General features: G+C 38.4%; 1 protein-coding gene across 1 annotated transcript in view; it reads right to left on the bottom strand.

Annotated features, from left to right (window-relative positions):
- Window positions 1–12,950, bottom strand: part of MYO6 (myosin VI) — a 104,034-nt gene that overhangs the window by 79,628 nt on the left and 11,456 nt on the right. The window contains exon 2 of the mRNA XM_049818018.1: window positions 2,386–2,524. Within this exon, the coding sequence (XP_049673975.1) occupies window positions 2,386–2,502 (117 nt within the window). The 5' untranslated portion in view covers window positions 2,503–2,524. The remainder of the gene's footprint in view (window positions 1–2,385; window positions 2,525–12,950) is intronic.

Here is a 12,950-nt window from a genome sequence, read left to right as displayed (position 1 = left end):
TTAACTCTGTATGGGCTGCGGCACCCAAAATTGCTATTGCTGGTTTATAAGTAAATCGGTGCGTTGGCCAACTACCTTCACCCCGTCTGGACTGGGTAACTTGGTTTCATAATAGAAAGCAATCTACGGCCACGCTGGCCTCAGGTCCTCCATCCTCCTGCCACTGCTTGCCGCCATCCTGAAAACTTCCCACTTCTTCATTTTTAAGGTGGATCTGTTCTGTGACCTCGTTTGCTCCGTCACGCACAGCTTGGCACGCAGAGCTGAGAGCAGGCCACTCTGCAACGCCAGAGCTAGCTACCAGTGGGGAAGGGAGGGAAGATTTTAAGACATCATGAAACTGCTGCCTTGCAGCATTTATTGCAGTTCGTAACAACATATTTTAATTAACCATTAAGTAGTATAAAAGGGAATAATCAAACACATGCATATACATTTCCTTTTCAGCCTGTGATCTCTGGTAAGCTACCAGCGCCTACAGAGAATACATATGACATGTTAATGACCCAGATTAAATAATAATAATAAGTTACACTGCCCGGATAGGTTTACAAGATCAGGTTACTCCTCTCCTCCCTGTAATTATCATGAGCAACTCTGGAGCTGCTGGATCACTCCTTCTTACTGAAGAATACTTTTGAACTATCACTTTAAGTAAACAAAGTTGATAATAATGGGTATTAATGCTGACTACTTCAAATTAATGGTCTAAGCACAGAAGAATAGTCTTCTTAAAAAGACAAAAAGCAACGAGAAACATTTCACTATAAAAAGAAATCAATGACACCTTGAAAGGACTGAGAAGGTAAACAAGAAAATGTTTTACTCCACCTCTATTAATATAAGGAAGTTTGATAATTAGAAATATAGGACCATAATCTCTATGGTATTTAAACTGTGAAGTGTTTGTTCCCTTAGATGAGTGAACATTAGGCCCTTAATTGATCTGCTCAATTCAGGAAAACAGCCAACAGCAGAGTAACAAACTTTCTAGACAAAGAGATTGTTGTGAACCATTAAGTGAAATATTCATATTTTAGGATCATTTTTTGTTTTCACACACACACAAAAAAAAAAGCTCCCTGAAAGGAGCATATATTAGAAATAAACAGCGACTCGGGGACTCGGGGATCTCCTTATTGCTTGTTTCTGTTTCAATATAGTGCCTTCTCTTTATCACATCAGTCTTTGCTCTTTATCACATCAGAACCATTTCGGGATATAAACAGAAATAGCAGTGGGGGTCAAAACAATTTAAGTCAGTTAAAGACTACTTAGCCATAGGTGGAATATTTAATATTCTTGTCTGAGTAATTTTGCTCTTCCGCAGACTGAAGAATGCATACTACTGCTATTAAACCTACAGACTTTCTCTCTCACACACAAAAATCAGTGCTTTGTATTTTTAAGGAAAGCAAAATCAACTTCCTCTCAAGATGCAGAAGAAAAAAAGCCTATAAACATTCCCCCCAAAGGAAGGACTGCTGCATAACCTTTTGACCTGTGACAAGGCATTCTTTGCTATTGTTGACATGAAAAAAGAAGTTACAAAAAACATTTTGCCTTTTCCATGCCTGAAGATACAGAAAGGACAAAATTGTTAGAAAGGGCACATATCACATATTCACAAAGACCAAAATCACAACTTCTAAAACAGTGTCTGATCTTATTCCAGCTAGTAAAAACCAGGATGCTGACCATCTGAATTAGGATAATAGATAGATACAAGGTGTTTCCTGTATAAACTGACATTTAATTACAACATACTGAATCTGAAAGATGTCATGATAAATGAAGCAGTTGGAACACACTAATTAGAATGAATTAGGTCTTCATTTTAAAATTACATTTATTTTGCCTTTAATTTGATGTAGCAATTCCATAGGACCTTTGTTTGACATCATGTTACTTCTCAAGGTACCTGAGGTAACAGGATTCATCTCTCAATCTCCATCAATCTAACAGGAAGGTGTCTAATCTAAGACAAAGCCTAGCACACCCCTGTAGGACACTCTCTATGCATGTAAGGGAAAAGAGAGAAGCTAATCTCAACAGTAGATTCTTAATCAGTCTCTAATTTAGAAAAATAAGGTATACGGTACTGAATCAAATGGCTACGAAGATTCAGTCCTCCTCTGTTTGACAAGCACATACTCAATGCACATGCAGATAACTGACAGAAAGCATGCTCTTCTTATCAGTGGGATGTTTCACTTGCAAGGTAAGCTAAAGCTAAACAAAGATCCTTAGCCAAACTTAGAACAGAAAACTGACTTTCCACTCCTTCAGGCTGCGTGTAATTGTAGATATTGGCAAAGATTTGGCCTACACGTAAAATAGTTTTTGTAAGGTTTTTCTCTGTTCCTTTGTTTGTGAGAGGCTTACCTTGCCTTTCTGATTCAAAGGTTCAATAGTTAAGTTGTCAGTGCCAATGTCCACAATCATCCCCATCTGAAACCCATCAGTTGGGTGTGGAGCCCAAACGGGCTTCCCGTCCTCCATTGTGGGATCTATCCAGTATTTCCTGTAAGAAAAAAAAAAAAAAAAAAAATTAAACAAAAAAAAAATTGTATACAAATTTAGTAAGGTATCAGGATTCACTATACAGACTTTAGTTTATTATGTTTATTCCTATTACTCAGCGTGGAAGGAACCAGTCTGCAGACTGGAGCCAGTCTGTCAGGACAAGATTCTTCCAGCCTTTTTCCAACCCACGATGCTTTGCTTGCAGAGGAAACACTCAGAGTTAAGTAGGGAGAAGATTCAAGAACAGCTCAATCTGGGGGAGGGGGGGAGGGGGGTCCACAGACTGGTCCCTGCAGCTCTTTCCCCAATTTAACTTGTGAACCAAAAAGGGGGTCTATCTCACAATCAAAATAGAAGTACAAGACAGATTCAAAGCTAAGTCTATTCTAGGAGTGTGTATATCCATGTGTGTATATACATGTACAGACACACATAAATATACATGTGCATGCAGTGGGTCATATGATTAATGGATACTTGTCTGTACCTGATTTGGTGTGCAAATACTGGAATTTCTGTAACGGGCACATGTCAAGGCACGTGAGCAGAAATTCAGTCTCTTGTCATTTGAGACAAATGAACGTGCTCACTCTTTTCATGTGGCTGGGCACATGGCTTTTAAATAACCACAGATATATTCGGTCGCAAATGATTTATCAAACTATAAGCCTTTGAGAGACTGACCTCTGACACTGTAACATTACAATTCTGACTCTTACGGAATACCAACCTCACTTTCTACAAAAACACGGTATGAAAATTGTCTCAGAGGAATCGATGATATACAAGTCAAATAGATGCAAAGACCAAGACATTCAAACCTTAGGGTCCTCAAGTTATGCAGCTAAATAAGCTCCCAATTAAAAGGAGTGTTTCATTGCACGCAATGCTCATTGAGCTAACCAGGAAAGTTGCCAGGATTGGCACACTCTGAATGGCCAACAGTGCCATTTTAAATATGCTGAATTAGTCCTTTCTTCTTTTTTTTTTTTTCCCCAAAACCTACTTTATTGTCCTTACCCTAATAAGAATAAAGAGTCCACACAGCTTGAAAGGCTCACTTCTCCTGACCGTTTCTTACTCCCCTCCAAAACTCATTCACATACTAAACTGACATGTTTTAGTGATTCCAAAATTTGTAAAAAGTATCTCATATCACCAAGGTGTAACTTGCCTCTCTCAGCATGAGCCAAATGAGCCTGCCAAGCAGCAAAGAAAACACTGGCAGCAAATTCCAAGAGTCTGTAAGCTACAAAACACGTTCCACATTTTTCTTTTCCCACATCTGAAGGAAAAAGGATCTCCAAAATTTCTCACAACTGGGGAAGGCTACAGACCCCTTTGCCACAACCAACAGCAAGGAAAAAGAGTCACTGGCCCACCAGAAAGTTGTACAACCACGAGCAGAAAAGGACACCCTTGTCCCACAGAGAATCTGTCAGGACATGCTGCACATGACCTGCTTTTTGCTGCCCCCAAAGACTTCAGAAATGTTTGAAGAGAAGGAAAAGGCTTGCTGTGACTGCTTTGAGAATGCTGCTGGTCTTAGTATCTTACTTGTCAAGGAATAAGACAATTTGCTGTTAACTTTAATGGGAAATAATAGAAGAAAAAAAATAATTCTGAGGCAAAGACCCAAATATTTTTTAAATTAAGTAGCATTCTGAAGAGACTTTGAAAAAAATAGCTATAGAGTACTTCGTTTAGTGTTGATGTCTGGTTTTGTGTTTAAATTTACTCAATTCAGCAGATTTTTTTCCTCCTGAATGCAGTTCAGGATGTAAAAAGCTCATGAAGATTTTGACAAATGTTTCTAGTATATTCTACTCACGCAATTCATGCTATTTAAAATGTTATATTTAATACAGGAAAATTGGTGGTTTACTTTTCCCCCGTGAATGGAGCATAGTAACTTCTTTTAACTACTCATAGAAAGTTATTGTTCTAAAACCTTGAGTGTCACATTCACTTCTATTTACTTCAAACCTTTTGCTACATCCCATGAACTCTACAAAACACCATCATCTTCATCATGTGTTGCCAGCGTCATATGATAAATCCTGTAAAACAACATCTGTATTCACTCACAATTGGCTGTAGGCCATTTTTTCTTTACGTTAGGATATGGTAAATCAGATATAGTATACACCACAGTTTTAAGGATTTTTTTATTTTTTTTTTCCAGCCAGATCTGACCTCTGAGTACAACTGCCATTGCGGGCATGGTTGCTAAACAGCTGAGTTTATTTCTGGATATAAGCAGACCTTCATTTCTTCACAAGCCTACCATTTGCTTTTAAAATGCTAGTTCAAATTAGTACTTAAGTCATGTGTCACAAAACCACTAAAAACAAGGCTGTCTTTTACATCCCGAGTAGCACAGCTAGGACTCTGGACGTAACCATGTTGCACAAGAGAAAAACCCTGAAATTACTGCCAAAATTTCTGCCAAAAGTTCGAATCCGACCTTCCCAATTAGCATCCAAAGGCTTCTGCTTTGCTCACTGACATGGGCTTTTGCTTTCTTACATACTCCTAAACCTACTTCATACTTTGTTAATAAATTATGACAGAGGAGTGTCACAAGCTAAAAAAATCCTCTTGAAAGACAGAGCAGCAATTGAATTCAGCCACCACCAGGAAATGCATGTTTAAAGAAAATACCTGAGGCTTTGCAAGCGTCTAAGAAGCCACTGGGTGAAAGCATCTAAATCCAAGTGTAGTAGTTATTCACAGGACAATTACTTTTAATAAATACAGTCTTCTGCCTGAGAAGTGACACAAAACCAGTTGTAACATTTTGGTTTTGGCACCACTCCATCTCTGTCAGCTGGGACTCTGACAGGTAGTACATTTAAATTGGATACTGAAACCTATCAGGTCATACCTGCTCTATTATCTACCCCTTCATCTGATGTATATGCCATTGCCCTTGAGACACATGCATGAAATCTATTCCTGAACCAGCTCTTGAACAGCCGGTTTCCAGCCCAGCATTTTAAGGTGAACAGAAACACAAGAAGTTCAAAGTTCAACTACCTAACAAAAGTCCCTTAGAAAGAGAAAACAGCACTTTTTTAAAACATGAAACTATGCTTTACTGATTAAAACATACATATCACAGAGTACAAACTCGGAAAAATGTAGATTTGGATGGAGAACCTTCAAAACATATTTTTCCCCATAAAAATACAGCCCCAGTCTGGTTACAGACTACTCACTAGTAGCTATCAGTGGGAACAAACTTTCTTTCTCCCATGTGCATCCATCTAAATCCAATCTACATGCAGCCAACTTTACTACGCTGTTGAAAGAGCACACCATTTCTGAAAACTATAAAAGCAAAAAGACTCATGCAGGCTAAAAGCACTAAGGCAACAAATTTGAGAGCAACACTACCAAACACAAAGGGTCACCTGAATGATGAGGAGGCCAAAATGAGCCATCTTCCACATTTGTATGTATGTACTCAGTATATATTAAAGTAGTTGATTATAAGTTGCTAGGTCATTTTGGTCTCCACAATTAAGACTTCTTCCAACACGAAGGAGAGAATTCACAAAGGTAACATTTATAACTGGGAAGCTAGCTGCCCTTTTCTTTCTACAGTCTATAGAAAGAGTCCAGGAACCCCGTACTAGAGTTTGTCTCTCCGTTGAGCAGGAAAGGGACAGTAATAAAACAAGCATTTGTCTGAAGTTGCTAAACTTAATAGCTATTCCTTCAAATGTCAGATTTTATATTTTCATAATTGGCAAGCAGCAATAGACCTTGCCTTAATTATCAGTAATAGTATTCAGCACATTCAGCACTGGCTAAACGCTAGTAGCCAGCAGTTCAAACAACTTGCAAGACAAAACTATATTGTACTCCCCAGATTACAGTAGCAAGAAAAACACCCACCAGCTCTTCTTTAACCTTTTCGGCACTATTATTCCCTCTTTTGGAGAATGTTTAATGATACTGTTTCTCAAAAAAAATATCTACATAACACATTGAGTATATGAAACAACAAAGAATTCCTCAGTTGAAAGTTGGCACATTATCATCCCCCTTACATTTACTTAAATATTACTGATTTTAAAATAATGTATTACAACTATATTTTTATTTTTGTAGATTATTCAAAAGGAAGTCAAACGCTACCATCTGGTGAAAGAAGTCTAGGAAAGCAAAATACAGTAATGCGATTTTCAACTTGTTACCAGAGCCCAGAGGTAGGCATTTGTATGATCTGATCTTATTTACTATCCTACGAACAGTTAACTATACCAAGGCAGTGTACTGATTGCTGAATTAACTAATTAAAACAAATTAAAAAACTTCATTAAACAACTGACAGTATCTCATTAGGTTGGTTAAATCCAAGGAAAATAAGCTAGTCAGAATAGGCATAGTAGCAAATTATCACAGTAAGAGTAGAATTACATAGGTTGCTCTATATTAAAAAAACCCTACTACTTGTGTGTTTAAGAGCTGCTCAAAATTCTGCAGATTACACCAGGCACATGAGAATGCTTTGGGAAGGGTCCTGTGAATATACAGGACAGACCAGATAGAGGAAAACATTGATACATAGTGGCAGCTTACTGTCAATCAAGTTATCTTTTCAGTTCTAGTTCACTGTTTAACTGAAACTTCAACAAATCAAAGCTTAGGCAGCATTCAGCACTCTACAGCAAGTGACAATACTTCAAAGGAACTGCAGATATAGTACAAAGATTTTTTTTTTTTTTGAGCTAAATGCAATACAATCATATCTGCATTGTTTAACTGAATATTAAACCCATTCAATTTTTATTTCTTATTTACTTTTTAAATTTACTATAAAACTTCTCTGCACTAGCACACTCTAGTTTAGCCATACCAAACTGCAGTTTTTTAACGCCTACTTAAGGTAACATCAGCAAGGTAACTGTCAAGTGGAGACTTCTGCCAATCCAGAACAGAAGAACACAGGTTAGAATACAGCACAGCACAAAGGTATCTTCAAAAACAATTTGCCTTGAAAATGTTAATGCTGACTTGTCAATTGCCAATACATTTTGTAGATGTATGCAAGTAAAACAAAGAGTAATAGTTCACATATCTGAGAATTACTAGATAAAAACTTCTTTTAAAGCTACATGCTCTGACTGCCAGAGACAATTTGAGCACAACAGCTCATGAAATTATTCTCATGGCATGCTCATTTTCTTGTATATTTGCAGTTATCAACGAGTTGTCAATACTGAGCAGCTAGAAACTGATTTCTGTAGTACTTCCGTAAGAATCACTCTTTTGTATTTGTATTCACTTCCTATTTAGCATTCACATAGCAAATACCTACTCTGCTGTTGTGTTCACTACTCAAAACATTTTTTAAAAAAAGCCCTTGTGCTTAAAGCAGAAGAGAAATCCAGTTTTATTTTCTCCACATTAAATGTGGCAATTCCCAATTACAAAAAAACTGTTCTGGACCTCAGTAAAGCAAGCTTGCAACACTCCTTATCATTTCTCAAACAGCTCCACCTGGAACATCTGTGCTGTCTTTCCACTTCCCTCACTATGGGACACATTTACGAAGTTCTGAAAATGGAAGGAAAAGATGCAAATAATTCCAGAAACATATCCTTGAAAAACAAATTTTAAGGCACAGAGGAAGGGGTGTAGTAGAGACAGGCTTGGCAAAAGACCTGTATGGCTTACCCTAAACCATCTTACCTTCCTCTGTCTTAATTATTGCTCAAGTCAATTCACCCCAGCTACGCTCCTGGCTTTGCTCCTTGCTCCTGTCTCTTCCCCTCCTGGCCACCTTGAGAAATACTGACACAGGGCAGGAGATGGTCTGAGCAAGAAGTACTTTGAAAAACACACAACTACGTTGTCTGCAAATATTTAAATGGCTGTTGCATCCAAATAAGCTCCTAAAAAGAATCAATTTGTTAATTAATGCTAAGAAATTTCCTTCACAGGAACTGAATGTTTCCTATTTAACACCATTCTGAAAATGAGGTGTTACACGCATTGCGCTGCATGCAAGAACTCTTTTTTTGAAATACATTTCTTCCATGCTTTTTCAAATGCATCATGTTTAATTAATCATCATTTTTGTATTATATGCACCTTTCACATAACAAAAATGTAGCCCATTAAAAAAGGACAACATCATAAAAAAGCACCTATCATGGGAAGCTTATCTAACACAATTTGTACTTTAACTGAACAGATTTCTAAAAGGCCAAGTGGCTTTCAGCTGTTTACGAAGTGCCAAGAGCCTCAGTACTGCCTAAGAAACAAAAATAAATACTGTGTGGTCAAGGAAATCTGCCACTGGAGGTTACAGTGAAGGTCCAAGAAACCCAAAGGAAGGCAGCTTTGGGCAATGACAATAAACACACCAGCTCTGTGGGGATGGCAGAAAAAATGAGTCCACAAGAGGGGCTGGAGACAGAAAAGGATGGCTCGTTGCACACCGGCGGAGGAGAAGCAGCAAACACTCTCACAAACTGTAACGTGTGAGAAGATGACAACGAGTGGAGAAGATGCAAGGTCAAATGAGACTTAGCAAAGGAAGACAGCGACACACATTTTATATTAACTAGGAGATTGATATTGGCTCGTATTAAATCCTGAGGTAACCATGACCGTGTTTGTACTTGACATGATGTACTTCATGAAGAAGGACCAAGGCATGTATGAAGGCAAAAAAAGAAAATCTAATTTCTATAAATCTAAAAGAATAAATTGACAGGAGCAAGCAGCTTCCATCTGTCATCAATGCCAACAGATTTAGTTCTCAGCAAGCTGTAGTATGGAAGCATTTGCTTAGACCTTTAAAAGAAAAAGCCATCATCCTATATGAAGTTTTGTTTGGGGACCCTATAAAAACATTAACAGTAGTTCCAGCTTCAAAAATTTCAAATCTACCAAAAAGCAACATCTTACTTTTAGTAAATCTAACCAAAACTGTTAGCTGCAAAAACCTCGGTGGAAAGTACTCCCATCTACCAACAACTGGAGGGGCTGCAGGAGCAAGCTTTCCAGTGGACTCTGCCTTAACTGGGCTTAGTGTTTTTTTGGAAATGTATCCCTCACGAGACCCCGTGAGCACCGAAGATCTTTGTGGCACCTGATGTATCTGTCCCCCACGTGCACTGTGCCCACCTGTGCTCCCCACGAGAAGTACTGACTGGATCCGTCAAGATGTGGCTTATGCAGTAATATCCTACTGCAGCAACAGTTCAAAATGAGAACAAAACAAACAAACAAAAAAAACCCTCAATATCATGAAAGCTAGGCTGAAACAGCTCTTACTCGCAGCAATGTAGTTCTAGTTAATTTCTTAACAAAATTCTAGCTAGTTTTAAAATTCTGTCAAACTTTAGTAGCCACTATTTGTCCAATTCCAACTGTCATTATACAAGGCCGAGATTAGTTTCATACAACTTGTAAGCTTGTAAAACTCTAACCACAGAGGTTGTGGTCTTTTGACCATGACATTGGGAAGTTAAACTTGATTCGTAGCAGGATCAACAAGTTCTGATGATTTCGTCTGTGATTCCTGTTGTTCTGCCAGCTGTTTAAGCTACCGTTCTCTCAAGAACATGGTTCCTGTTTTAGTTCCTTCTAACAAAATAGAGAGGTTTCTGTCCCCATTCTTGTTAATTAAAATAACCCAAGTAGAGCTTCCTGACAAACCAAGGAATAAGTATGCCAAGGGGATCTGCACAAGCATTTTCAACCAACAGCAACACCTAAGCCAGTAATAGCAACAAGCAGAAAGAGGAAAAGTAGCAAAACCCAAGACACAACATCAAATTTCAGCAAGACCGAAAAAAAAAAAAAAAAAAAAAAAAAAAAGCTGAAGTTAAAATTAAAGAACGAACTCCTCAGTTATGGTCTGGACACTACTTCAGAAGAGGACCAGAAAAACAGATATGGCTAAGAGACAGAGTCTTAAAAAGGTTATTCAAACCAACCAAGCACTTTCAGACTGTGCAAGTCAGCCCTAGTGAAACCAGCGGGCAGTGAGAAGGGAAGAAAGGAAGTACAAAGCAGAACAGATAAAGGTATCAAAGCAAAATCAAAGGCGTCTTAAGCTGTCTCATGATAAAGCATAAAGAACACACAGGAGCAGACAGACACGCTGTCTTGCAGATCTAGCTGGAGTAGTTCAAGCTCGGGAGGTGAACTCTGGAGTCAACTACCCCTACAGCTGAGAGACCACACTGTGTGACCACCGATTGCAGTGCTCAAGCACACGAGCTTAAATCATATTCAACAAACGGCCTCAACAAGGGCAGGTAACTTTAAACCCCTTCAGGTAGCACTCCTCGTGGACCACATTTTCCAAGTGTAAACATCAGAAAGAACAAATACTTCTTGAAGACTGACGATGACTCTTTCTAAGCTAATGAGGTTTAAATTCTCCTCCAGTTATGTCATTTTCCAGCCTTCCCCACCCATTCATCTTCTACATCTTATACCCTCCTACTGTCAAATTAAAGTGTCCCATTTCCGCACCCAACGCACCCTGCTGCCAAGCTATTGCTCATCTTCAGGTGACCTAATACAAGAACTGATGTGTTTATTCTCTTTTAAGACTGCACAGCCATCGGTTTCTCTTTGACCTCTGTATACAAGATAAAACAAACACTGCCAACAGGCCTCAAGTCTGCCAAACACAAGAGACCTCAGCTCCAGCACAAAAAGCAGAAAAATCAGATTACACAAATGAAAAAAATAGTAAGGTAAGAAAGTCCTTCCTTTGCTTCCCAAATACTTAAAGGAAATGCTATCAGTTGTCATAAATATTGGTTTGGTGTGTAAATATCTGGTCACCTGCTTCCACAATCTGAATTACAGAAGCTGCATATTATGATATCAGGACCCCAGAATTTTAATCCTCTGTAGACCATCATAACTGTCAGCTAAAAGCACACCTTGGTGTAATCAGCAAGGGCTCATACCAGTTAAAGCAAGCATATATTGCATTTTATATCAGCTTTTGCCAAGCTGATTCAGAAAGAGGCCAAGGCAGACTGAATCCCAGTAATTTATTCTAACTCATATGAACACAGATAAACCCAAGAAAGTTCATCCCCTCACAAGAAAATCAGAGGCCTATCCCTAACCACCAATTTAAGGGGAGGGGGAGACCCCAAAAAAACCCCACCCAACTTTTGAGTAATAATGCAGTAATTTGCAGTGTAATAATGGAAAACTAAGTAAATACAGAAATAAGCAAGAAAGCAACCTGTGCTCAGTTTTATCAGTTTGATAAATACGTATGTGTATAAATAACAGAACAGAGACACACATTTGCATGATAATTTGTTTTTAAAGTCCAGCAATAAGAATACGTTGTCACACATGACTTCCTGGTACATATCAGAGTGAAAATGGAACAGATATTTTAGAAAAATAAGAATATATACTCAGCCAGGATCTAAGTCAAATCAAATAAACTGAGCACTGCAGATAGCAGCATCAAAGGCTGCTGGAGGGTCTGCAGGAAACCTCAGATGCTTGACCTCAGGCCACTGCAGAGAGGTTGGACTGGAAAAAAGACAACTGTACTTTCTGTCTTACTACCAGAATAACAAATAGGCAGTAAATCAGAGTTTTCCAAATAGTACCAACTTTGATTTGGCTACTTTATTAAAGAAGAAAATACTAGAAACTAATGACAATCAGTACCTGCAGATTAACAAGTACAACCCAGGAACTGTTTACTGTCATCCCTCTCCGCATAGAAACCGTAATTCCTTCAGAGACAGCATTAGCTCCTAAAATCACTTACATTATCAGGTGCTGCCTCCTTTTTCATCTCTTCCTATCAGCTTGTACTTCCTACAAAAACTTATAGGCAATGGGCTGAAACACAGACAATCCTCTACAGATCATAATGAACTCGGGAGAAACTCGCCCTTCAAAAATGGGTAGCTAAAAAACAAGGTTCTTGTCCAAATCTACTCAATCTTCTCTTAATAAAAACAAAAAAAAACCAAACAAAAAAACCCCCAACTGTTGCCAAGTGCACCAATGTCACTGATAAAGTAATTCTGAGGGATGAGACTGAAAGCTTTCTCTTCACACAAAAAAGCACGAGAGCCATTTAAGACAGTTATCAACAGCAAAGGACAAAAAAGAAGTACCTAGAGCTACCCAGAGAAAGTGACACTGAACATGTTTTGTTGGTAAATCCACAGGTTTTCTTGGGGAGACAAGTATAATGGGCCCCTTATTACAAGGCAAGAACGTACAAATAGTAATTTTAGCAAGAGACAGTAATTGCGAAGAAATTAGCTACACTATCTCAATCTCAAAAGAAAATCTGGAACGTATGCTTTAAGAATAAAGTCCACTGAAAATCCACAAAAATGATCAGAGGGCTGGAGCACCTCTCCTATGAAGACAGGCTGAGAGAGTTGGGGTTGTCC

Source organism: Accipiter gentilis, chromosome 15 (genome assembly GCF_929443795.1).
Source record: "Accipiter gentilis chromosome 15, bAccGen1.1, whole genome shotgun sequence".
In the NCBI taxonomy this organism is placed as follows: Eukaryota; Metazoa; Chordata; class Aves; order Accipitriformes; family Accipitridae; genus Astur; species Astur gentilis.
Note: the sequence above shows the minus strand (reverse complement) of the source record. Positions and strands in the feature narration are given on the sequence as shown.